Raw genomic sequence first — 26,000 nt, 5'->3', positions numbered from 1 at the left:
CGATCTCAAGACCACAGCCGTGGTGTCTGGTTTCCCAGAGGATTTCCTTATAGGGCAAGGAGGAGAGGAACCTATCAGCCCCTTGGAGCCAGCCCCTGTGCCTGGGTGAATCCTCCCATCCACCCCACCCCCTGCTCTTGGGGACTGGTGGTGGGACGAGCTATGAGAAAACCCTGCTCTGATAGCTTTCCTCTCCTCTCTTTCCCTCCTTTTTTCTCTCACTCCCTCTTTGCTCCCCCTGACTGCCTCCCCTCTGTCCCCCCATATTCATGCTTTTCTGGTTCATTTCAGATGACAAAGTTCCCCTTTCCAAAAAGCCTCATCCCCCAAGAGTCCTTTCTGCAGAGACACCATCCTTTCCCAGCTAAGTAGGGGGGCTGCCCCACAGTGGCCCCCAGGGACGATGACAGGCCATCTGAGCACATGATGCCACTTACCCTGTGTGAATTCCTGAAAAGTTCCCATTACAAGCCCTCATCCCCTGACCCATTCCTCCTCCCTGCTGAGGATTCCAACACCCCAAATATATCTGGGGTCTCCTCCCAACCCTGCCTGCAATAGAATCTGAAAGGTGTGCATTAGCAGAGCTGGCAGGGACTTAGAGGCAGGTTACCCAGTCCAGCCCCCACCAGAGGCCCAGGGCTGAGAGCACAAGGCCCAAAGTCACACAGATAACTTATGACAAAACCCAACACTCCTGGTTCCCAGATCAGGGCTTGTACTTCCCATTAATTTTTCCAGGTCTCACCTTCCACCTTGAGACCTTTCTTCCCTCCCTGCCCCAGCCCAGCCTAGCCTTAACCTCTCACCCTCTAGACAATCCTCACTCCCACCCATTGCAGTCACTCACTGCCTTGGATTTGTGTCTGAGGAGGGGTCCCCAGAGCCACTTTGGGTCCTCCCCACCCAGCAAATGTACTTTGTAACAAGTCTTTCTCCCTTTAGTCACCAGATTCTCCCAAAATCACTTGAAGCATGATTAAACACACACACACACACACACACACACACACACACACTGGCCCTGGCCGGTGTGGCTCAGTGGATTGAGTGTGGCCTGGGGACTGAACGGTTGCCGGTTCAATTCTCAGTCAGGGTACATGCCTGCGTTGCTGGCTAGGTCCCCAGTTGGGCAATTAGGGGCATATGAGAGGCAACTGATTGATGTTTCTCTTGGACATCAATGTGTCTCTCCCTCTCTTTCTCCCTCCCTCCCCATCTCTCTAAAAATAAATAAATAAAATCTTTTTTAAAAAAGAAAGAAAACCGATTCAACATGATTATAATGAGTTGGTTTGAATTTAGGCACAAACTGGTGTTTAATATGGAAGTAAATGATTGGCTGGGACAGGATCCTATAGCCTGAGACAGCCTACGGCAGTGGGACCCGAGCTCAGAGTGGCACTTGCCGTTCCCCCTCTTGGCTCCCCCTGACCTCCCTGAGCGCTGTACCCTCTCACCCTTACCCTCCCCTGGGTGGGAGCTCCTCCCCCCCCCTGCTGCCTCCCAGGGTGCAGGGGAGCAGTGCTGCAGTGAGCCTTTCCTCTACTCGTTGCCTCCACAGGCTTTACACCCAGATCTCCTCTAGGCCACATCTGCCCTCTCGTTTATTTCTCCTGACAGTCTTCATAGGGACAAACAGCACAACTAAGAGCGGTAGCTCTGGAGCCACAAGGCCTTGAGTTCAAATGCCAGCTCAGCCACTTCCTTGCCAGGTATCCTCCAACCAACTACTCAAACTCTTTCCAACACCTTATAATCTTCATGTAAAAAAAAAATGTTGAGGGAGCAGTCCTAAAAGTTCCCTCAGAGATTGTTGTAGAGAATGGGGAAAATAAAGTATGTCCCCAGGGTCCCTGTTCAACCCATCTCCTGTGGGTACAGAAGCTCTGCAAGCCTGAAGCCTCCAGCAGCCCCGCAAAGAGGCTCAGCTCGGGCTCAGATCCAGGAGCCCCACACTCCAAAGTCATCTTGTCTGCCAACACTGAGTCCCTTCTGCAAGCTTCCAGGCAAATCCCACCCAGCCTCAGAGCTGGCTGTCATCACCAAACAAATGGCAGTTACCTCTAGAGCACCAGGGAAGTCTGGCTGGGGCGAGTTCACTGGTGACCTGCTCATCTCTCTCGGGACACCCCAAAATGAAAAGCATCTGAAGACCGTTGAGAGAAGTGTCATTCGGGAGTAATCCCACCAGGATGGGCCTTATACATAGGGCCTGGTGAGATTTGAGGAGCCCCAGACACTCTCTGTGCCCGAATCTCCTACCCCTACTCCTTGTCACTGGGCCTCATATCCCAAATGAGACCTCATTCCACCAGCGGTTATGAGCGCCTACCATTTTCCAGGCATGGAGCTAAGCATTGGGCTTAATATCTTTGGGTTATAATTACCCTCTCTAAGCATTTTCTTTTGAAATGCAAATACCCTCTGAGAAGGGCAATGCGTTAACTCACTAATACCCCTGAATTCATTGGGATTTTCTTTTTTAAAACCAGTAAAGAAAGCCTGGACATCTTTAGCAAAAAAAGGGGACCTAAAGTTAAGAGGGCAAGGTGACTGCAGAACTAAGGAGCAAGACAGAGCAAGAACTGGGCCTTTTTCTTCAGCAGATGTCTAGGGCCACCGCTCCTCCTTCCTGTATTCTTTCAACAAGACCAGCACACCCGCTGTCCCCACAAGCAGCTGCAGAGCCCGTAAGTGCAGCTGGTGAGGTTAGCTGGAGTCAGGAGAGCAGCCAGAGGCTGGGCGGCCTTGGCCCCACTGCAGAGGGGTCGGGCCTGCCTTTCACCATCTCCTGAGTGAGGACGCCCTGAACCAGTGCCTACTCGCCCTCCAACAAGTCCAGGGCTTGGAGTTCAGGTAATTAGGCCCTTGGCAATCTCACCTGAGCCCGCCAATAAAACAGACAATCATCCCCAGCCCCTGTTCAGGAGGGAGAGAGGAAAGGAGGAGAAAGGGAAGAAGAGACTTTTTTACTATGCTGCATTCAAAGCTTGGCAACCAGAAGGGAAAATGCTATTATTCTATAAACAGCCACTTCCAACACCCTAACCCCATTACATACCCAGAGTTGTCCCCTCCTGTCACAGAACCCTGGCCTCCCTCTCCCATCATCATCAGGTGACAGGGGACACCTGTGTGGGCTGCAGCCTGAACAGGAGCCAGGCAGTGAGGGCCTATGCTTGCAGAAGCAGGCTTCCCCCAGCATGACTCATTCCATGGCAGAGGAAGGAAGGAAGGGCACCAGAATCCCCCACCCCACCCTGAGAGCCACAGCCACCCTCCAGAAAAGTCTAGGAGGATGCTCCAGAGCGTTAAAGAGCCTCTGAGTGACTTCTGTGAGCCCCGCCTCATTCCACCAGCTGCTACCGAGGGCTCAGTCCTTACCTGGGCTCCTGCAGACTGAAGACCATTTCTTACCCATCTCTATATTTGTGAAGTGACCAGCAGGCACCTGGCACACAAATAGGACTTTCTTTTTTCCCCTAAATAATAAACATTAATACTTCTGCTATATGATCACACCGATATGGGACCGAGGTCCACACCTGGCCCTTTTCATTCCCTATGTCATTTATACTCATTTCTAAGACACAAGCACAACGGGCTTTTCTGCCACATGGCAGGGTGGACGAGAATACAATTGAACAGTAGTAATTGCCATTTAGTGAGTGCTTGCTAGGGCTCTAGCCTAAGTGTTCATTGTATGAGGATTATCTAAGTTAATTCTCTCTAAGGTACTATTATCCCAATTTACAGACAAGAAAACTGAGGCTGAGGAAGAGCTTTGTCCAAGATCACACTGAAGTTCCAATAAATACTTATTTAACTGAAGACTCTCATGTCAAGAACTAGTAGGAAGGAGAGGGAAGACATTTGTGTCCCCCCCTCCCCCCAAAAAGCTCCTGTACAATTTCACCAACATGTAAGCAGGCTGTGGAGCAAGCTGGCCAGCCCTACTTGGGCGTGACAAGCCCAGCTGGCCTAAAGGGGTTCGAGGGCCATCTCTAGAGAGCCTGCACTCCTCCACCTACCTTCTTTGGGGCCCTGGAAATACTAAAGGATCCCAAATGTTCCCACTGCCTCTGCTTTCCTAACACAGGTCTCTATAGAACAAAACTGGGGATTCTAGGCTCCTCACTTTCCCCTCCTGGAGAAAGGTCTCAACAGGTGGGGAGGAGGTGCAGCACGGTGGGGTCTTCCGAAGTTGATCTGGGCGTCCTGGAGGTCTCTTACTTCCTTCCTGTCACCTGCAGAGGCTGAGCTGTGCCTCTCGCGGGGAAACGTGGGCACTGCAGTCAACACTGGGGCCTGTGGTTCGCCCAAGGCCGCGGACCTCACAGTGCCTCCGGGCTCGCAGGAACCGCGGAGACCCGGCTACCTGCGGGTGCCGGCGCAACCGGAGGCGCCTCAGAGGGAGCAGGACTGGGACGAGACTCCTGGCGAATCACCGCCGCCCCCCACCCCCGCCCCACGCCTCACCCCTACCTCCAGGTCTACAGCCAGAGGCCGGAGCCGCTGGCTAATATTTCCCGCCCCCCAGACCGCCTCCCTAGGTGACGCTACAGCCTGTGCGGTTCCTTTAAAGGCTGCGGGTTCCGTTCTTCTTTCCTTTTCCACTGGTTGCCAAAATATGCAAATCCGGGGACCGGAATCTGCAGCCAAATCGAGAAGGAGAAGGGGCGCGGCCGGCGCGTCACCGGATCCGCTCCTTGTATGGCTCTTCCCGGCTTGGCCCGCCGCCCGGCGACCCTCCCAGCAGCCGCCAGAGCCCCTCCCGCGCCCAGCCCGGCTCACACTGACGCCCACGTCCCCTAGCCTGCAGCCCGGCCGCCCCCCCAGGGAGGTTGCCGGGGGCGGGAGGCGCTGCACGCCCTGATTCCGGCCGGAGCCGGGACCGCTGCAGAGCGCTTGCTCCCCGAGCCGCGCGGGCGGAGGAGAGCCCGGAGGCGCAGTGCCTCCCGGGTTTAGGTGTGGGGAACCTGGCGGGAGTGGCGGCAGGGGCGGGGGAGAAGGGGCTCGCGGGTGGCGGGAATCCCTCCTTTCCTAAGAACCAGAGAAGACCGGGGGAGACCGGTCCCTCCCACCCCCGGTTCTCCACCGAGTGAAATGGAGGGGAGGAGAGCGAGGTTGTCATCTACCTCCACCGCTATGTGCAGCTCGGGAGTTCCTCCCACGCGTCCCCGGCCCGCGTGGCCCTCCCACGACGCGAGGCCCGGGGATTCTCTCTTGCTCCTTGTCAACACTCCCACTCCCCCTGAGAAATGCATGTTCCCCCAACCCGACTCCCCAGCGGGGGACGCGGGATTCACCTCGCCCACGCGGCCACCGAGGAGGGAATCCTCCCACGCCAAGCCGGTGTGATTCGGGGTCGCTCCCCTACGTTCCCTTCCTCTCCTACCCTTCTCCCGGGCCTGGCCGCGCGCGCCCGGGGAACAGGCCCCGGGGAACATATCAGCCGCCTCCAGAATCTGCTGCCGCTATGGGAGGTGACAGCGCTGCGGGTTGACAAACAGGCGGGCCTTGACTGCAGGGCGCCAGGGACAGCCTGTAGAAGGCGATGCGAAGGGTAGAGACTAGGGGAGGTTGCCGTAGTGTCAGACCGTGAGTTCAGCGTGCTCCTGCTGCAACTCAGTGGCGGGCCCTTCCCAAGCAGCAATGGACAGCGGCTGCGCCTGGGCCTGTTGGGCCCTCCTGCCATCCCGTGGCCAAAGGGGGTGCTTAGGAACCGTCACGGAATTTACTCAGGATTTGGTGCACGTGCTTCCTATCCACTCAACTTCACTTTTTCTTCTTCACCACCAAAACCGCACATCCTCGACCCCCAACTGTGCGGGGTACTCGCCTCCCGCGCAACCTCTCTGCAACTAGGCTCTTACCAGCCCCAGGGTTCAGCCGGGAGTCAGCGCAGGGTCAGGGACTGAAGGAGAGGCAGGGGTGTGGGCGGCTAATCAGAGAGAGGGAGGTGCAAAAGTTCTCGAGATACTCGACCAGGCATCCCTGATGCGCTGGAAGCCCGCTCAGAGGGACGCGCTCGCGCTCCCACGGGCTGCGCTGGGGCCCCGGGCGCGAGGAGGGCGGCCGCCCCAGGTCTGAGCACACGCCTTCCGGGGTCCCCAGAAGTCCTCGGGCTGCAAAGGGACGTCGCCCGGGGCTTTCATTTCTCTGTATTCCTACGAGGGGTGCTGGAGACCGTCAGCAAACGAGCCCACCCTGCTCTCGCGCCCCTCCCCCACGCGTTCCCGCTCGTCCCCCTAGTACAGACCCAGAATAAACACAGACGGCGAGGGCTTTTCGAACGCGCGCAGCGCGATTTACGCTTTGCATTCGGTTACATCCCCGTTTCCTCTCTCCTCTCCAATTGTGCTTGTTTCTTCTCTTCTGTTTCTCTTTCTCTCTCTTTTTTCAAGACCCGCGAGCGGCGCGGACTCCGCTCGCCGGCTGCGGCCCGCTTCCTGCTTTCTATGTTCCATTGTGAGGAGCTTCCATTGTGACGTCGCGCCCCTTCGCTGGGCTTTGTCTGTCCATATATGGGCAGCTACGTCACGGAGCTTTCCCGGGGCTCAGATAAATAGGCTGGTGGAGTTCCCTGGCTGGGAGCTTTTGGGCAGCAGTGAGCTTGCTAGGAAGCAGCGGGGCTGGTGGTGGAGGTAGCAGCGGCGGCGGCAGCGGCAGCGGCGGCGGCGGCGGCAGTGGCGGCGGTGGCGGTGGCGGATCGGGGGGTGGGGGGGCTGCCGGCGCGCGTCTGTTTGTAAGATCAATACTGAGACCGCGTCCGACCCCCTCCGCCGAGACCCCCCACCCAGCCCCCAGCCCAACCCCCGCACACGCCCCCCACCCAAGACCCAGCCTCCTACGGCACCGGCCCGGCACCCAAGAAGATTACCCCCATTTGCCCTCTCTCCCACCCACCCCCCAAAAAGAGAAGATCCCCTCCTCTGGCCCACCCCTTCCCCTCGTCCCTCCCCCCTCCCCCCGAACTTTTCCTCTCGCATGCTTTTCCCCTGCACCACGGATCGCCTTTCGGATGCCGCTGGCCTGGAAGCTGCGTTAGGAGCGAGCGGCGGCGGCGGCGGTGGCGGCAGCTCGGGAGTGCTATGACCGGCAAACTCGCCGAGAAGCTGCCGGTGACCATGAGCAGTTTGCTAAACCAACTGCCTGACAATCTGTACCCCGAGGAGATCCCCAGCGCGCTCAACCTCTTCTCCGGCAGCAGCGATTCGGTGGCCCATTACAATCAGATGGCTACAGGTAAGGACGGCGGGGAGGCGGCGAGGTAGAAAGGAAGGAGAGGGAGAGGAAGAGGAGGGAATCAACTAGCGATGGATGGATAGATGGATGGATGGATGGATGGATGGATAGGATGGGGGCGCGCTGGGAATTTTCCGGGGGGCGAGTTGCTTTTCCCACCCACTCCCCCCGCCCTCCCCGATCGGGAAGGCTCGGTTGGCGACGCCACGGTAGAGGCTTCTGTTCTCCCGGGTGGGGGCAGCCGCCGACTGGAGGGAGGTAGGTGCGAGCGGCCGTGCTCCGGGGTTCTCCGCTCAGGGGGCGCGATCGCCAGGCTGCGCGCAAGGCGTGGTGCCGTCGCCCCCTTTCCCGGGAGGAGCCGAGCGTCCCTTTCACCCGCGCTCTTCCCCTTACTCCCTCAGCCCCCCACCCGGGATGGAGCCGTGTGCGGCGTGGAGTCCCCGCGGTGGGAGAGGTACTGCGACGCTACCTTTCCGGGGCGTTCAGCAAACCCGTGGGGGTGTGGGGACGGTGAGGAGAGGGAGGGGGTTCACCCCGAGCGGAGTCTGCCCCGGGGGGCGATCCCTGGGGGGAACAGCTTGGAATGAGCGGCCACTCCCGGCAAGGAGACACGAGCCGGTTTTCCGCCGCCCTCCACCCTCGCGAGGGGCTGGGCTTTCTCCCTCCAGCAAGAGCCGAAAGCCTCTCAGGCCCGGAGGAGGCTGGGCCGAGTGGGGGTGGGTGAGGTGGCGGGCGAGCTCCCTTTTCGGGCAGTACCCCTCTACGCGAGAAGGACAAAGCGTCAGAGCTCCCGGGGTCATCGACCCGGGCGCAATGCGCAAGGAGGGCTTCGTCGGGCAAGAAAGGCGTTGCGTCCGGGTGCGGACAGGGCTAGGGGGGAGAGGCCGAGTTGTGTGCACTAGAGAGCGAGAGCCCGGCGCGCTCCGGGTCTGAAACTACCTGTAGCTGCAGCTACCTGCCCGCCCTACCTCAGAAACAACAATGCTTCGCGTGCGCGCGCGCGCGCGCGTGTTTGGTACGTGAGTGTGTGTGCGCGGCGTGTGCGGTGTGTGTGCAGCAGCCACTCCACACCCCGATCCGTAGTATTTTGCTGTATCCAGGTTGCGCCCGGGAGCGCGGCACCGCCCGCTTTGCGCCGGGCGCAGCTTTCCTCTTACCCCATGCACCGCGCACTCCACCCGGCCGCACCCTCCACACCTGGGCATGGACCTGGGCTCCCGGCCCCTGGAGTCGGCTTGGCTTCACTCATCCCTCCCCTCTCTCCCCCGCTCTCCGCAGAGAATGTGATGGACATCGGTCTGACCAACGAGAAGCCCAACCCGGAACTCTCTTATTCCGGCTCCTTCCAGCCAGCCCCCGGCAACAAGACCGTGACCTACTTGGGAAAGTTCGCCTTCGACTCCCCTTCTAACTGGTGCCAGGACAACATCATTAGCCTCATGAGCGCTGGCATCTTGGGGGTGCCCCCGGCCTCAGGGGCACTCAGCACGCAGACCTCTACGGCCAGCATGGTGCAGCCACCGCAGGGCGACGTGGAGGCCATGTATCCGGCGCTGCCCCCCTATTCTAACTGCAGTGATCTCTACTCGGAGCCTGTGTCTTTCCACGACCCCCAGGGCAACCCCGGGCTCGCCTATTCCCCCCAGGATTATCAATCGGCCAAGCCGGCCTTGGACAGCAATCTCTTCCCCATGATTCCTGACTACAACATATACCACCACCCCAACGACATGGGCTCAATTCCGGAGCACAAGCCCTTCCAGGGCATGGACCCCATCCGAGTCAACCCGCCCCCTATTACTCCCCTGGAGACGATCAAGGCATTCAAAGACAAGCAAATCCACCCAGGCTTCAGCAGCCTGCCCCAGCCGCCTCTCACGCTCAAGCCCATCCGGCCCCGCAAGTACCCCAACCGACCCAGCAAGACCCCGCTCCACGAGAGGCCCCACGCGTGCCCGGCAGAGGGCTGCGATCGCCGCTTCAGCCGCTCGGACGAGCTGACCCGGCACCTGCGCATCCACACTGGCCACAAGCCCTTCCAGTGCCGGATCTGCATGCGGAGCTTCAGTCGCAGCGACCACCTTACCACTCACATCCGCACGCATACGGGCGAGAAGCCCTTTGCCTGCGAGTTCTGCGGGCGCAAGTTTGCGCGCAGCGACGAGCGCAAGCGCCATGCCAAGATCCACCTCAAGCAAAAGGAGAAGAAGGCGGAGAAGGGGGGTGCGCCTTCCGCGTCCTCAGCGCCCCCAGTGTCCCTGGCCCCTGTGGTCACCACCTGTGCCTGAGGCTCGGGCCCCCAGATTTCCACTTTTCCCCTCCAGTGTCTCCCTGCTGCTAGCCTGAAAGCAGCGGGAAAGCTAGCCACGGAGGCGCAGGGGTGGCTCCCTGGCCTCTCCACGGACGTAAGGTCCCTTGTCCCCCTTCGAAGTCCCCCGTTTTCACCCTTTCATACACCGGCCAACAGTCGGGGGCCAGGGCAGGAGGCGCCTTGTCCCCCCACCCCTTTAGCCAAGGCATAGGAGGTGGAAAGGTGGCGTCTAGCCCGCTTTGTTCAGTTCGGATCGTCTTGATCCAGGGGCCTCTGGGCTGCGCCAAGGACCTGCGGGGGACTGAAGGCGGGGCCCGCCTAAGTCTCGTCTGACCTAAGCACCTCACGAGTCCCCCCAAGTCTCCTTCGGTTCTCCCTCGAAGGAAGATCCGAGACGGGGGAGAGGGTAAGCAGCGCACCAAAGCGCAGAGCTTGCTGCCTGCCGCACGCACGCGCGCCTGCGTGCGGGGATGCGCGCGAGTGTGCGTGCTGGCGTGAGTGTATATGCGTGTGTGTGTGTGTGTGTGTGTGTGTGTGCGCGCGCGCGCACGCCTGTGTGTCAGACTCTTGAGCTGAACTGGGCTGCGTCCACCCCAAACTCTTCCCTACATCGGGTCTCCAGGCCCCTGGGGACTGTCCCAGGCTGGGGGCCTGCACGTGGCCAGATGAGAAGGGTCTTCCATCTGCTCGGAAATAATGTTTCTCACAGAAATGCCTCGGATGCCACCGCCGCGGCGCCGCTACTGCCGCTTAGGGTTCGGTCCCTCCCTCGGAACCTCACCTTTTCCAAGCACTTCCCTGTTAGGCCTCAGAGCAGTTTGATTTGCGGGGGAGGGGGTGGGGAAGCAGCTATCCCTGAACCTGTCTTTTTAAAAATTATTTCCTCAGCCCCACTTTTAAAAATCTATGTCCTGAGTTTGCCCTCTGCCCTTCCCCCTTCTCCCCTCTAAGCCTTCTCCCATCTTGTTCAAAATCTTTTCCCGGAAAGGCAGGCCTCAACCGGCCACCCCATTTCACCTTTTTGTCTTCTCCCACTCACATACCTGTGTCTTCTCCCCCCTTTGGTGGAGAAGCAAGCTCTTTATTTGCCCTTGATCAACAGGTAGACTTCAAATCTATGTATTGGGGGGGGGGTGTGCGCACACACATATATATACATATATGACATACACACGATACGTATTCCTAGCAAAATAAAATTTCTAAGGTACTTGGCTATTCAGTGCAGTGCACTGGAATAAAATGGTTTATTTTTTATGAAAAATTTAACTGATGAGATTATATCTATATATGTGTGTGTGCACTCGAGTATATATACATACATGTGTCTGTTATGTATGTATATATACATACATATACATGCATACACATCTCTGTCCAAATTTTCCTCCGGAGACATGGGGATTTTTGCATTCACCCATGTTGATTAACGAGGTGTACCTTTTCCATGCCCTCCTCTCACCTTCTCCCTGCCCTACCTCACCTCCTCTCAGGCTCCCCCGCCCCAGCCGGTCTCCACCCAGGGGTCACACTTTCGGAGTGGAGCGGTAGGGAAGGCTGCTCTCTGACACAGCTTCCAGTGCAGGCCTGACTGAATGTACTGTCCCCTATCCGCATTATTTCTCCTGTGGTCAGCGAGCTGCCCGGAGAGGAGGAACAAAGGTCTGGAGTTTACAGAATGTCTGTTTTTAAAGTCACTTTATGTGTTACCCACCTTTTTTTTTTTTTTTAAGAAAAAAAAAAAGCACTGTTTTTTTTGTTTTTTGGTGGTTTGTTTGTTTTTGTTTTTGTTTTTTTTTTTTTGGTGGCAGATAAATAATACTAAAAGAAGTCTAGTGAAAGGGAAAAATCAAAGAGCAGGGGGTTGTGGATTTCCAGGCACTTGGACTTTTTGTAGGAGAGAGAAGAGGACGAAGTTTGCTAGGAGGGCTCATATTTTTTCAGCTGAGAGGTAAAATCTTTCTTTGCAGAGACAGTATTTTGCTGAATACTTTTTATAATGTGATGATTATTAAAAACAAAAATTTTGGTCACTTCAAAGCTGGAAGGAGGAATCAGATACCCTTTAATATTTTCCTGCTCCTTCCGGCTCGTGCATGTCGCTGCATGATGACTTTGAGTTCCCTTTGTTTTAATACAACTGTTCTCAGACATTTAAGCTAAACTAAGAGAAAAATAACTTTGTTGCCAAAACGTTGTGCTATCCAGATTTTTTTATATGTCTGCATGTTTTAAAAAAAAACAACAAAAGAAAATGCACTCTAACTTATGTGAACTGAGAGAAAAAAATCAGGTTTTAAACAGGAAAACCTATGGGGAATGATATTTTTTGAAAGACTTTTGTATAAAGTTGAGTACTTAGAAAAAGACAAACCAGATGTAATATATTTTGTGGATGTTTTTATTTCTTGGATTTATAGTACCTTATACTAAGGTTAAAAAAATATGCTTGATATTGTGAAAAGGTGAGATTCTTCACCAACATTTCATCTGCTCCTTTGTCACATTGTTATGCCGATATAATATAGTTCATGAAAACAGCATTTTTAAAAACCGAAATATTGAAATGGTGTAATGTTGTACCATTTGCACTGTGAGCAAATGCTAATACAGTAAATATATTGTGTTTGCTGACAATCAGCCGGCCTATAAATCTCCTTATTTTATTGTTTTCATAGCATAAAGTTTTGGTTTGGCCTGTTCTTTGTCTTGTTTTGTTTTTGGCTGGTTGTTGGTTTGATAGGTTCTTATGCCTGCTTTGCCGTTCTTGCTCTGAAAACCGTCCGTGTGGAAATGTGGGATTTGGTGTTACTGGGAGTTGGTCAGAACTTTGTGTGGCTCCGGTGGTGCCCGTATTGAGTGTTCACTGTGGCTCCAACAGAATAGAACTCTCCCCCACCTTCCTAGGGACTTTAAATTGCTGGAGAGATTACATGAGTGGATTAGACAAACTCATGGGATTTGAGGCTAGTGGCTGGAACCTTCTAGAACCCTTCTCTGTGGTTTTCAATGGGCATTTGAGGGTAGAAATAAAGAGCTCCCCTGATTTATGAACTACTCTCTGATGGTCACAAGGAGCACCAGAACGCAACCTCTGTGACGGGTGTCTTGCTAAAGCTTTTGAAGCTCGAAAAACAGGTGGAGACTTGAGAGGGGTTCTTCAGGGTTGGCAAGATAACCAGGGAGATTGGAAGCTCTTTTGTGGTCACATAATTGGGGGAGATCAGGTTTAAAGGTCTATAACTTCCATTCCACTTGGACAGGATTTTCCAGGCCTCGTATTTGTAGCTGCCTGGGAAAGGTGGTCCTGGCTGAAACCTGTGTTTATGAGCTACCCAGGGATATGATGCTTTGAGATAAGAAAGAACATTCAGGTTTGGAGAACATACAGGGAATGTATTTACTGCAGTAACCCCTCACATCTTACAACTTCTGTCTCTCATGAAAGTGATGCTTGCCCTCTGAGCTTTCTTCCCAGAACCTTCCCTGTTCTTAACTGAGTTTACTTGCCAGCCATACAGCTTCCTCTGGGAGAGATCTGTGCCTTCCATGTCCTTCCTGTGCCCACATTTCCATCCTATCCCCTCCCCTGAGTTACTGTAGCCTTTACATTCCTTCATCCCCATGAGGTTTGTTCCAGAGCAGGCTTTGGACAAGCGAGCTCTGTCCCTCTCCCTTTCTCCCAGACTCCCCTAAAACATTTCCCTGCTTCTCATGCATTTCCAAGTATTATCTGCCATAGCAAAATGTCAGGGCTCGGTGTACGATGCTGAGCTATGTAAATGGAGCACCACACATGACTGGGAGACAGTGTCTCAGTGCCTGGGGTACCAGCCAGGCCAGCCATACAATGACAGAAGTATGTATCCTTCCTGCTTGGAAACTGCTCTTGCTGCCCCAGTGCAGGCCCATCACAGTGAAGAATGTGGGTGGTATTTCTGGTTGGCTGTAGTTACCAAGAAGCTGAGGGCAGACGGGTGGAGGAGGTGGGCTGTGGCTTTAGAAAAGAATGTTTTTGAAGTAAGAGATCAATAAAGAGAATGCAGTATGGAATCTAAAAGTTTCTCACCCACGCAGTTCTAGGTTATTGGCTGCCATCTTGAATTCCCTTCTCTCACCTCACAAAACTTGGAAAATTCCAAACTACAACTTCACGTACAGCTGCAAGGAAGCAACCATTTTTTTTAACAAAAGGAATCTGAGATGGCCAAAAAGTCCCGAATATTGAGCATATATACTCCATCTCTTTGCTCAACTAGATGGTTCCTTCCAGATTTCTATGTGTTTTTTCAAGTGAATATTATCAGAGGAAGATAGCGTCACTGGGTGTCTTCTTAGTTAGCCTCCAGCCCCACCTGCATCCTCTCCAGTCAAACCAGGCCTTCGGAGTTGCACTTTCGTCAACAGCATGCTATGCCGCATGATTAATAAACTCATTTCCCATTGGTGCATATTACTCAACCCAACCTGGTTCAACCACTGGGTTACTTGGCAATATGGCAGCCCGCCTAGCTGGCACCAGCCCTGTGTGGTGTAATCTCTGATTCACACTTTGTAGCTAGATAAGGCTGTTTCTGATAGCATCACACCAGCAACCCAACCTGCCCAGGTTTGTAAATATGAGGAGAGGAAACTCAACCCTGAAACTTAGGGATGAAGTGGGGAGATGGTGGAAGAAAGGTCTGGCTGGGGCTATCATGAGAAGGATGCTGTGGAGGCTTTGCAAAGGACAGGCTACGGAGCAAAATCAGGCCTAAATACATGGAAGAGGAAGAAGCCTCACTCTTTCCAAGCAACTCCTAAGGTGTTTGAGGATGGATGAAAGGATATCCCCCGACACACACTCCTGGAGAGTGGCACACTGAAGGCAATGACGGAAAACTGTACTTGGTGAACTGGGGTTAGATGCAAATGAGGCAATACTTTGACAGAACTGAGGCAAGGAGTGGCGTATATTTGTATATGGTGGTGGTGGCGGTAGTGATGAGTGTGTTTAAGTGTGTGTCTATTATTTACAAGCATATAAAAAGGAAGAGCAAGGTGGATTCTGGTAAGTGGATGCCGTAGCTTATGGCCAGCCACTACTGCTCCCCTTTTGCTAGTCCAGAATTTGCCTGCTATAGATGAGGGGGTTGTGAGTTGCTTTTTCCTGGCCTTGCTTGGCTCCCCTGGTGTCCTGGAATAGTAAACCTAGGGAAATAGAAGGCCTCCGTGTGTCCCAAAGACTAGAAATCATACTGGCCAAATCTTAACTAGGAGAAAATGACTTTCTAAAAGGTACTGTGGGGTTTTAAGAATAGATCATAATCCCAAGTTTGTTGCAAGTGGTTCTTTTTAGAAAACCTACTCTTTGTGCACAAAGGAATGAGGTCTCCAGAGGAAGAGGAAAGACCCCAGGGAATGTCAGAGCCCCTCAGTCACACCAGTCCCTGGGACAGCCCTAAGGACACAGTCACTCCCCATTGCCACCCACAGAGGCCAGGCACAGTCCCAGCCTCCCCAGCTTCTCCCAGCAACCCAGCTCTTGAAACTTCACCAGTCTCTTTGCGTCAAGTTTCCTCTCTACCCTAGCTTTAATATTTCCAACGGCTGGTTATTTTCAAGAACAGAGGTGTGATGGGGCTTTCCCTGGCTTGCACTAAAGTCTCTGACACTCCCATGCCCAAGCAGGAAGGGACCAGGTCCGGACGCTTTCAGCCCGAGATCTTCATTCCCCAATCTCATCATGGCTGCTTGGTCTGGAATCTGGACTTGGGATGACCTTGTCACTGCCCCTGCTGGCCAGCAGGGGAACAGTGTTCCTCTATCCCCCAATCTCCCTGTGAAAATGCTGTTTCTTCCCTTCCAGCAAACACACAGCTGGCTAGAAGAAAGGCTTCTGAGCAATGTTACTGAGGAGCTAATGCAAACAGAACATGACCACAAAGCCACAAACAAGGAGAATGGAGAATACAAGGTTCTAGGTGGTGGGGACTACTCAACAAAAATATTCTAACTTCTAGGTTGGATGGGAGTTTGACCATCATATGGTTTCTTTAATGTCTCCAGGGAGCTCACCACCCCCAGCACATTCTCTCATGGCCAAGACTCCCAATCGTCCAACTCTGTCATTGTCCTAACGGTGTCCACAGGACCCTGCTCATCGTCCATGGATGTAATCACAGGCTAGCCTTCCCTGGGAGCCCTGCCCTGGGCCTTCAGCCACCTTTACCTTTCATGGAGGCATCACGACCCAACCAGAAACAGACTGCTCTTCTCTGACCCAGCCAACAGCAGAATTGAGTTCCCTCTTGGGTTACCCAGTGAGTTCCTAGTTATTGTCTCAGTAACGCTTCTGCCTCTTGGCTCCCGGGAAGAAAAGAGAAGTCTGCCGCCCCTGAGGCTAGGGACATCCCAGCCTTCCACAAGGGAAATTACCCTTGTCCACAGACTTGTATTCCCTGGGGCGGCTTGGCCCAGGGAGTGACCCCCACCCAGAATGCATCAGGTCCCTGTCTCCAACAAAGAGAGATTAGTGACCAGAAGAGAACTGGGTCTCTAGGCCCTTTGTCTTCTTCTCAAAGACAGGATGCAAGAGCTGGGGCCCTTTGTACTCACATTTCGCCTCTCCAGGTTGTCCAGGTACCTTCCACTCCTCCTCGTTCCCTTCTCCCCGCTACTCAGGAAGTCCAGGCCGTGGGAGCAAGAAGGCAGAAAACTTTCAGTGCCTGTGCAGCCGCAGAGTACTAAGGAAAGCCTTCTCTGGGCCACTTGTTACTTACTCCGGTCTCTGTCCTGGACTTTGAGAGGCAGTTTGATAACCCAGAAGCACTGCAGCTGTTCCCTTGGGACCCTTAGCCAGCTCTGAAATCATCACCTCCACCCTGGATCTCAATCTCAACTCTGCCACTTTCTTGCAGTGTGACTGTCAACAAGTTTCTTAGTCTCTCTGAGCCTCAGCGTCCTCCTGTCTTATCATTGCTGTTGTAGGGTTCAAATGAGGTCATGGATATGATGCCCGGTTCACTGTGGGTGCTTCATAAATGTGAATTATCTTCCTTGTCCCTGGTCCCTGTCGCCTCTCCCCAGCCTCCAAACACAGATGTGAGAAAGAGGGCTCTGTCTCCCCCAGGGATCAGTACACTGATTCAGACACAGCCAGAGGCACCTGAGTCCTCACCTCCACTTCCAACTCTGGCCATCCACTGCACATCTGGAGTCTGGGAAGAGATCCTCCACACCACCTCCCTATCTACCCCTTTTGGCCACAGCTGCTGTTACTGGTGCCATTTCCTGGCCTGGTTCCTGACCCCTGCCCAGGTCCTTTTGTCTCTCTCACTTAGATGGGTGGATGTAACACCTTCCTGATCCAGTATCATCTGCAAAGTTAATTAATGATGTCATTGGGGCTGTTTGCCTGCTTCCTGATCCTTATCAGGGATTTAAATAAAAACGCAGCAGCCCCAGTTCTTGCCCGTCCATCCCTCCCCCTAATCTGAGGCTTATTATTAGTCATCAGTCCTGACCTCAGCTTTCTGGCCAGTTCTGAGCTTCCAGCCTCAGGCCAAGTGGTGCTGCCCTTGCCCAACCCTCATCTGGGGGCAGCAGAAACCATCCAGGGCTTTAATGGAAGTGATGTTCTGGGAGAGAATCATGGATATGGGAGTCCTGACCTCATCCTACCTCCTGGAGTGGGTTCCCTTAGATTTGTAGAGTCATGGTGGCTTAAGAGGCCATTTAGCACTTATTTTCAGGCAAAAGGAAACAGGCCCTCCAGAGGTTCTGTGACTCGTCCGAGATCAACACGCCCAATAAGGGCAGAGCCAGGATTTCAGATCCAGACTGGAGTGTCCCATGGAAATATGCCTGATTCCTTTATTATTCAGTAAATATTTGCTGAGGGTCTGCTACATGCAACATATTGTCCTAGACACCGAGGATATAGCAGTGAACAAAAAAATTCCTCTATTCTCAAAACTTCTCTCCGGGGCGGAAACAGATTTTTAAAAATACTATGTGAGTCTGTGATCTGCGTTATGGAGAAAATCCCAGCAGAGTGAGACTGGGGAGGGTGGGGGTGGGGGTTACAATTATGTGTAGGGTGGTCCAGGACAGCCTCACGGGGAAGCGGCCTTTACGCACAGACACAGGAAGCGATGGAGAGGGCCACGTGGACATCTGGCCAAGAGTGCTCCTGGCAGAGGGGACAGCGAGTGTTGAGGTCCCAGGGATGGTGTTCTTGGATTGTTCAAGGAATCACATGGAGCCAGAGTGGCTAGAAAGAGGTGAGCAAGGGAAGAGGGACAGAGGCGCACGGGACCGGATCCTGGAGGAAGCAAACCAATCGGGAAGTCTGACAGGAGAGGCCCCAACCCCCGGGAGGGCCCCTGGCCTGGCCGGGGCTGCCAGGCAGTAAGCCAGGGGCCCTCTCCCTCTGCCAAGCTGCCTCTGCTGTGAGCCTTCAAAGCACTGCCCCCTGCCTCTGCTTGACTTCCTCATTCGCCTGATGCAGTCTTCTTAACCGTTCTTTTATGGCCTCTCAGAGGTCCCCAATGGTTCTTAGACTCCAGTCCGCCTGAGGAGAGACACAACTGCCTCCTTCAAGAACCACAGCCTGAGAACCCTTTCTCTTCCTGTTGACATTGCCTGGGTGCCAAGTTCCTTAATAAGATGGATGACTCTTCCTGCTGCCCAGCCTCAGAGTGGGAATCTCCCTTGGCCTCATCTCTCAGAAACCGCTCCCGCAAAGCCAGCTCCCTCCAGTCTGGGGCTGGTTGGCCAATGTTTCCTGCCTCGGCAAAGGGCTGGTGGATGGCCAGGTTCCTCCAACATGGTCCATATTCTCACCTCCCCCGCCAGGCCTGGACATGCAGGATGGGAACATTCCTAAAACCACTATGGTCCATGACACTCCTTGCCACAAGCTTCAATTCCCTGACAGTTGCAAATCTTAGTGTTGTAGCATCATTTCTATAGACTTACCAAAGCAGTTTTCTTCTGGGGAAGAAATATGTCTTCCTCCCCACCCCCCACTTTTTTGGTCTTTCACTTCATGTATTTCCAGAAGCCCCACCACATGTCCTGCCTTTCCCTGGCAACTTGGTGTCCTCCAGAGCTGCTTCACATCCCATTCATTCATCCATTGATATTAGCAAAACTGATTACGGTAGTGCCCCACCCCAGGACACATGCCTGTGGCCTGTGGGGCTTCTCACGAATGTCTGCTTTCCCCAAAGAGGAAGAGAAAATCCGAGTGCCCACAGGCCCGGGAAACACATAGCAGCTTGGCATCTCCGGAGACTGCCCAGCTGGCTTGGTGGAGGTTGTCCAACCCAGATGACACTTCCCTGTGTTACATTCTGGCTGCTTCTTCATGCTATGGGGACAGACTTTGTCAGGGCTGGGGAAGGGGTTAGGATAGGGCTCTATCTTCTGACTCTCCATGCTCCTTGCAGAGCAGCCCTCCGCTGACCGTTGTACCTGCTCCTCACCCAGACCTGAGATGATGAGCTGACGGGAAAAGCCCCCACATCCTCTTCCCTGTGGGCCCTTATCATTTGTTTCCACAATTGCAAGCCTGAACAAACCTTGCCTTTCCCCCCTCTCAGCCCACCCACCTGCTTCTCCTTTGCTGTTGGTTGAAGAGCTCAGACTCTCAGTCAAAAGACCAAGCCTATAGCTTCAGTCCCAGCATTGCCTTCCCTCTGTGTTAGACCAGGAGTCAGTCTCGTACTGTGGCCAAGCCTCCATTCTCCCATCTGCACAATGGGTTAATGACCTACTCTGCAAGGCTGTTGAAAAGACCCACTGCAAAGTAAATTATGAAAAAGAGCTATTTGTTCCGGACACAGAAGCCTGAAGAAGACTGCTGGGAGATGCTTCTACCTTCCAGGGGTGACTTGTCTGGGCAGACATTCCAGGCAGAGCTAGGAGCAGGGTCCTGTACTCTTCTCACTAGGCAAGGTGAAAAAAACCACAGAGGGTCCAGATGGCTCAGAGATGACGAGCCAGGAGCGATCCCATGTTCACTGTTGGGACTGTGCCTTCCGGGTCTGAGAGCATGGAAATCTGCATCCACTGAAGGATATGTGCTGTCACTCAGCTGTTACACCCCTGGGCTTCCTGCCTCAGGGGTCAGGAGACCTGGCTCCTGATTTTGCCCCTGATATTAGGACAAAACTGCTAAGTTAACAAAGTCACAGTCCCCCTTTGGATCTCAAAGTCCCTGCCAGGAAAATGAGTGGTGCTAGTGATGGATCCAGACAAAGAGTCCAGGACCATCACTCTGTGTCGGTGAGACCCACCCTTTGACCTCCCAGCTGGGAGTGGAGCCAGGACCTAGCAGGGGCAGGATGAGAGGAGGCCTCTGCTTCTGGTCCTCCCGGGCCCAAACTGAAAGATCTGCTTCCTGCCACTTGGAAGGGCCAGCCTCTCTCCATCCCGACCGGCTCCCTGGGGCCTCTGTTCCCTGACTCCAGTTCCTCTGGCCTGAGGCCTTGGGGTGAATGTTCTCTAGCTGTGTTTGTTTCTTGGAATGTGTTTTTTAACCCCTTTTCTCTCCTATTTGCCTGAAAACTGCCTAGAAACAGACATATAGGCAGGTCTCCTGGTTTGGGGTTCTATTCAACCCAGATGCTCTCAGCAGTGGCCTGGGGTGCCTGGAGGGGTCAGCCTCACACCCATGGCTTGGAAGGCCCCAAGGGGTGGCTGGCTGCTGGAGGGGAGCACTGCCCTGGCAGGTCCCAGAAGGCCCAGAGGCTCTGCCTTTGGGTCTGTCTCCACCCTGAGAATTCTTCCTCCGTTTTTGGATTTAACCCCAAACCCACCACCGGAGGCTCCTCCTCTCCTTCCAGGACCTTGTCTCAGGAGAGGCCTCTCAGGAAGTGCTGGAACCTCATTCCTTCTTCCCCATCTTTAGCCCAAGTGGGCTCCTCCCCACCCTTCTCCCAGCAGGCTGCCTGGAACCAGAGCCCTTCCCTGCTGGCGCACCCTCTTCCCTTATCGCCAGCATCACCCATTCATTCCAACCCTCACCCCACTGGAGCGTCTGCTGGGTTACCCAACCTCACCTGGGTCAAGCCTGTGTCGGATGGCTTGAGTCATTACCTCCATCCCCTCCCAAACCTCCCAGGTCCTGGGCTTGGTCTGGTTGAGCAGGCTGGGAGGGAAGGCTCCTTCTCTTCCATGTACATAGCTTCCAAGGCCGACAGGCCTCCTCGGCCCAAGATGTTCCTGCTATTCAGCCTAACTTTGTCTTCCCTGGAACTGCACCTGGGGGCTGCCCTCTGTCCTTGGCACTATAGACCCCCCATCACTAACTAGATCACCCAACAGGAGAGAGATGCTGCCCATCTCTCCCCGACAGCCCCTGCTCTGACTACTCATGGAAACCTGGACACTGCAGCTAACCTCACTGGGTCTCAGCTGAGCTATCTGTAAAATGGGGATAACAATACCCCCTTGCCTCAGGCAAGACACTGGGCCAGCTGATTTCCTGAGGCCCCTTCCAGTTCTCTTGGTTCTGCTTGTCCTCATCCCTTTCTCTTCCTTACTCTTAGATTACCTCCTCTGCAGCCATTGGGGATTTTAGTTCACTGAGTCCCTCTTCTGCCTGCACCAGCTCTCTCCTTTCCATGTCCTCCTACCCCCAGGTCTCTGTAGGTTTTCCTGCGAGAGTCTCCAAATGAGTGCGAGAAATCCCTGAGGCCAGGCCTCCAGACAAATATCCCCCTACCAGGTTCAGGTCACCACTCCCCTCCTCACTCCGACCCCCACCCCTCCCATTATCCTGGGAAACCTAGGGGTTAGAGAGCAAAGCCCAGTGTCACTCTGGGGATAGAAGTCAGGCTCTGTCCTCTGTTCACACAGCTTGCTGGAGCTGGCGAGCCCTCAGCAGTCCCTCCTGCCTGCAGCCCAGGTTGCCTGGCTTCTTTCTGTCTTTGTGTGCACCCTACACACACACACACACACACACTCAGCAGCCCTACTCAGTTCTCCTACAAGCACAGTCTCTCCTGCTTTCCCTCCCCCTCTCCAGTTCTCTCTCTGCAGCATGCTTCTAGAACACACCCTCCCAGCCCACCAATCCTACACATGCCACTGTGCTTTACAAGCATCAGCTCCAGAATTTCCCACTTCTCCACTTGCTCCTCCACCCCCAAAGGGTGGGTCCCTGTCTGCCCACAAGACAAAGAGGCCTTGGCTCCTCCTGCCTTGGTAGGAAGGGTCTTCAAGGCTCCTCCCTAAGCCCCTCACCTCCCTTTCCCAGGGAGGAAGAGCAGCCCAGGCCCCCAGCCCCAGCCCAGGCACCCCTCCCCAACATCTGGTGAGAGGGCTAGAAGAAGCAAGAACTACAGGCTCCTTTCCCGAGACTCTTAGATTTTGTACCAAAATGCAGGGTGTGCTCCTGTTTGCATTTTTTTCTGTTTTCTTTCTGAAAATAACCATGAAACTATCATTTCCTCCCACTGCCTTTTCCCTATCTTATTTGGATTAGCAGAGTTGCTGGGAGAGGTGGGTTGGAGCCACGGACAGCCTCCTTCTCTGGCCTGGGTCTGGAGGACTCCCAGGTGGCTTTCAAGCAGGTGCCACCACATGGATGCTAGGTCCCCCATAGGGAAGGGAGGGAGCACAGATGCTGGGCGTGGTGGGTCCAGGCAAACCCCCGGTCAGAGACCTCTGGGAAATCAGATTTCTGCCCAGCCTTGTCCCCAGCCTTGTTGGCAAATACTGGGAACAACTCTGCCCTGGTTGTCCCTCCGCACAGCTTCTGGGCGTGGGGGAGCGGCCAGAGCTCGGCCCCTTCCACGGCTGACAGAAGGGGTTGCTACGGCAGCAGTTGCAGACTCTCAAAGCTAGGTAGGGGCACGGACTCAGAGGAATCTGTCCTTATACAGGAAGGGAAGTGGGATGCATGCTGGGGGGTATATTTCACCTTTTCCATTTTGTTTTCATCCAAAAACCTCCTCCCAGCCAGCCATTCTGGGCATTCATGCTGGTCCACCAGGTAGCAAGCCTCTTAGTGGTCAGATCCGGGTTTGGGGCTGGGATCAGAGAGGCCCCCGAAGGAACTTGCACTCACTCCACCCAAGAGCCTTCAGGGTCCAGCCCATGATCCCTATGATTTGCTTGAGACACTGGGTTGCCCCCACACCCCCGGGCCTCGCTGTGGAGGTGCCGGCCTGCAGGCCGCAAGCCCTGCCTGACACCTCAGAGGGTCCAAAGACCAGGCCCGTGGGCAGAGGGCAGAGCAGTCACACTGGAGGGTGGGGCAGCCAGCTCATTTGCCCTGACAGCACTGCAGCAAGACACACATCCAAAGTCTCAGAAAGGACCCAAGAGAAGGTCCGTGGGGCCCAGGAAGTGGCAGTCCCACGCAAGGCGAGGGATGGCTGAAGCCACAGGCAGGCTGAGGTCTGGACAGTGCCTAGACCATGGCCGGGCCCACAAGGGCAGGGGTGTTAGTGCCCCTCCCTGCCCCTTCTTAGCCTCCCCGCCAAACCCTGTATGTCTTCGTGGGAGATTCTTTCCGGGTCAGTTCGGAGGTGCTGTGAGCCAGGGCTGGAGGGGCAGCTGGTCTGGTCTGAAGGGCACCACTGGTTCCTCCCACACAGCAGTGAGACCCTCTTTACGTGCCCCCTCCAGCTGGGTGCCAGCTTCTCAGTGCCACCCACGGAAGGCTGGAGTAGTGGTGTGGGGTAGGCCAGCTGCTATGGGAACCTCACTCCTTTCTCTGAGGGTCCTCAGCTACCCAAAAGGCAGAAGCCTTGACACAAACTCCTCCCCTACCCCACAGTTCTTCCAAACACATTCAACCCACCCACCCCCTCACTCTTGCTTCTTCGCCCCCAGCAGGACCCTTCTCCTCCCCCACTCCCTGTACCAGGCTGAGCTGCTGGGCTATTTGGGGCTCTGGCCGGCCCTGTGGTGTAATCAGTGCCCAGGGATAATTGCCACCTGCCCTGCCGGTGTCTGGGGGCTGTCTCGGCCACAGCAGTGGGGGGCAGACGCTGGGCAGCCGGGCCCAGAGGAGGTCAGGCCAGGGCAGTCCTCCCCACTCCCTAGATTTGTCACCACGCGTGGGACCTGCAAGGATTCCCCAGGAACACCATGCTTTCTTGGGTGCAGTGGTCACGTGGGACACCTTGTGGCTTTAGCTGAGGGCAGATGGCTATCCCAGCCAGGGGACCAATGTCCTGAGGCTCTCTATCATCCACAATTAGCTCAAAACCTGACCTCCCATGCAACCCTCTGATAGCAGCGGGCACCCCTCCTGGCTGCAAGCTGACCTCTGGGCCATGCCACAGCTGGGCCATGGACCTTGTAGCTGGAAGGACTTCAGCCCCACTTTCATCGCAGGCTCTCCTGTGGTCAAGGACACCAAGCCTTGTTGTCTTCCTCCGGGAGGCAACAAGGGTTAATGAGATGCCATGTGAGGATGAGCAGACCATAAATGCCAGCTCCCTCTAGCATGTATGCCCCCTTTGGGTACTTTCTTTCCTACTCCATGGCAGGTTAGACAGCCCGGAGTTAAATGCTTGTCGCTTTCACATGGCCAACTCTATGACCTTGGGCAATTGGTTCAGCCTCGTCTATAAAAGTTTCCTCATCTATAAAAGAGATCATCAGAGGAGCTGCCTCATCAAGTTCCTGTGAAAAATACATTGTCTAGCACATGTGAAAGTCTGCTCGCGGTGCAAGCCTGCAGTGGTAGTGATCATCATGGGGGATGGCAAAGGGCACAAAAGGGGGTGGGGAGCCCCAAGGCCTGCTGCACGGTGTGTGGGAGAGTGAAGTCTGAAGAGACACACCAAGACTGATGGGACAAACCACACAGCCCCCTACACACCTCAGCAGCCTCTATGGCGGCTGCGGCCCTGGGGAATGAAGGCGACTTCTCCCAGACCCCTCCCTGTGGGAGGGCCCACTCCTGCCTCTCTCCACCCTGTTTGCTCTAAACTTTTTTCAACCCCATTTGCCACATCAGCTTTTTGAGGTCAGAGAACACCAAACACCTGTGGATATTTTATTTCTAAAAGAGACTCCGCAACAGCAAAGTCAAGATAAAGTGCTTGATCTCAGGAGATGCAGAAATAGCCTTGCTTCTTCTCTTTGACTGTCGCAGTCCAAAGGCTATGTGTCCTAATCTTTGGGACTCTTCAGACACCCACCCGTGGCTTCCAGCTGAAGGGCCACTCAGATAAATGTCTCTTGGCAGGGTGGGGCAGCATTGTAGGGGGATGGAAAGGGTGGGGCTGAAAGAACAGGATTCTCAGGTCGGCCTGTCCCGGAGGCAGCCTAGCACCATCCCTCCCCTGCTTCAGTGTCCCCAGCAAGGCATCACGCTCCCACCCCCGTCACCCTGACCAACAGGCAAGACTGGGCGAGCGCTCTAGCTCTCCTGCCCCAGCACCTTGCACAGCAGGAGCAAAGAAGGCCACTTTGGGAAGGAAGGTGGCCCAAAGCATTAGACACTACTCCCTTGCAGACGGAGAGGAAGGGAAGATGTTGAAGCGCAGGGGGTGGGAAAATGGATACCATCCTCCCCTGCAGGAACTTCTCAAGCCCCCTTCTGAGCCCTGAGGCCCCAGCCCAAGGCAGCAGTTCTGAGCCACCAACCACTCCCCCACCCCCACTCCACCCCCCCCACCCCCCCACCCCCACCCTGCAGCCCAGGTACCAGACCCACATCATAGCCATCATGGCCTCTGTGTGCTCCCCATCATCCTTTTCACCTCAGGAGCCATGGCTCCAGTGACTGCCTCTGACTCCCCCTTCCCAGGTGTACCCTGGACCCACCTGGAGAATCAGGCTATCTAGAGCCAACTGAGAGCCCAGGAGCACTGGACTCAGTCCCCCTCCTGCCAGTTTTCTTTCCAGTGGGGGCCAAACTGCCAGGGGGCTGCCCAGCCTGACCAAGCAGTGCTGGATGGGCGCCTGGGACACATGCCGTCCAGGGGGATTGTTTTCCCTGCTGGGTGCGCTCCCTCACACGCGTCTCCTCCCTGGCTTCTGTGAGCTAATCAGGGAGAAGGAGGGGGAGGAGGGGGATGCTGCTTGCCTTCCCCGTTATCTGCAGCAATCCACGGTGACTAATGCTCCCAGTTGGTAAAAAGGCAGTGTAATCAAAACACTTTTTTTTTAGTCCTTTAAGTTAGTCATTCTCCCAGAGTGGAGGAAAAAAAAAGCCCACAGCAGTCACCATGAAATGCAAGCTGAGAGGCTCAGGCTGACAGGGGAACTAAAGCATCGGCCATGGCAGCTCCCTGTGGGTCTGAGGCCCAGGCCCTCCTCTTTGGACCCTTGGCTGGCCTTCTCCCACATCCTCATTTGTTCTTGCTTTCCTCCACACCTAGGCTGTCTCACCCCTGAAGGACTTCATGCCAAGTGGGGGCCTGCCCTTTTCTCTCACCCTGCCAGGTGCTGCCACCTGCTGGTCCTGAGGTCCCCAAACTGGAGG

The 26,000-nt window shown here is 54.8% G+C and overlaps 1 protein-coding gene across 2 annotated transcripts; it reads left to right on the top strand.

Annotated features, from left to right (window-relative positions):
• Window positions 1-6,351: 6,351 nt before the first annotated feature.
• Window positions 6,352-12,265, top strand: EGR3 (early growth response 3). 2 transcript variants are annotated; one of them, XM_028522021.2, is made up of 3 exons: window positions 7,171-7,251; window positions 7,653-7,705; window positions 8,530-12,265. In XM_028522021.2, exons 2-3 carry the CDS (start codon window positions 7,666-7,668, stop codon window positions 9,537-9,539), a joined length of 1,050 nt encoding a protein of 349 aa, XP_028377822.1. In that variant the 5' UTR covers window positions 7,171-7,251; window positions 7,653-7,665; the 3' UTR covers window positions 9,540-12,265. The 2 variants fall into 2 exon arrangements, with proteins under 2 accessions (XP_028377821.1, XP_028377822.1); XM_028522020.2 differs by lacking the exon at window positions 7,653-7,705 and having other exon boundaries at window positions 6,352-7,251.
• The last annotated feature ends 13,735 nt before the right edge of the window (window positions 12,266-26,000 follow it).

The sequence above is a fragment of the Phyllostomus discolor genome, chromosome 8 (genome assembly GCF_004126475.2).
Source record: "Phyllostomus discolor isolate MPI-MPIP mPhyDis1 chromosome 8, mPhyDis1.pri.v3, whole genome shotgun sequence".
Lineage (NCBI taxonomy): Eukaryota > Metazoa > Chordata > Mammalia > Chiroptera > Phyllostomidae > Phyllostomus > Phyllostomus discolor.
This window is presented reverse-complemented; position numbering and strand designations above follow the sequence as displayed.

Excerpts from the sequence above, each read along its gene's own strand:
- EGR3 (XM_028522020.2), top strand. The coding sequence starts at position 7,098 with ATGACCGGCAAACTCGCCGAGAAGCTGCCGGTGACCATGAGCAGTTTG. Across the intron at positions 7,252-8,529 it reads TTACAATCAGATGGCTACAG|AGAATGTGATGGACATCGGT; the intron begins GTAAGGACGGCG and ends CGCTCTCCGCAG.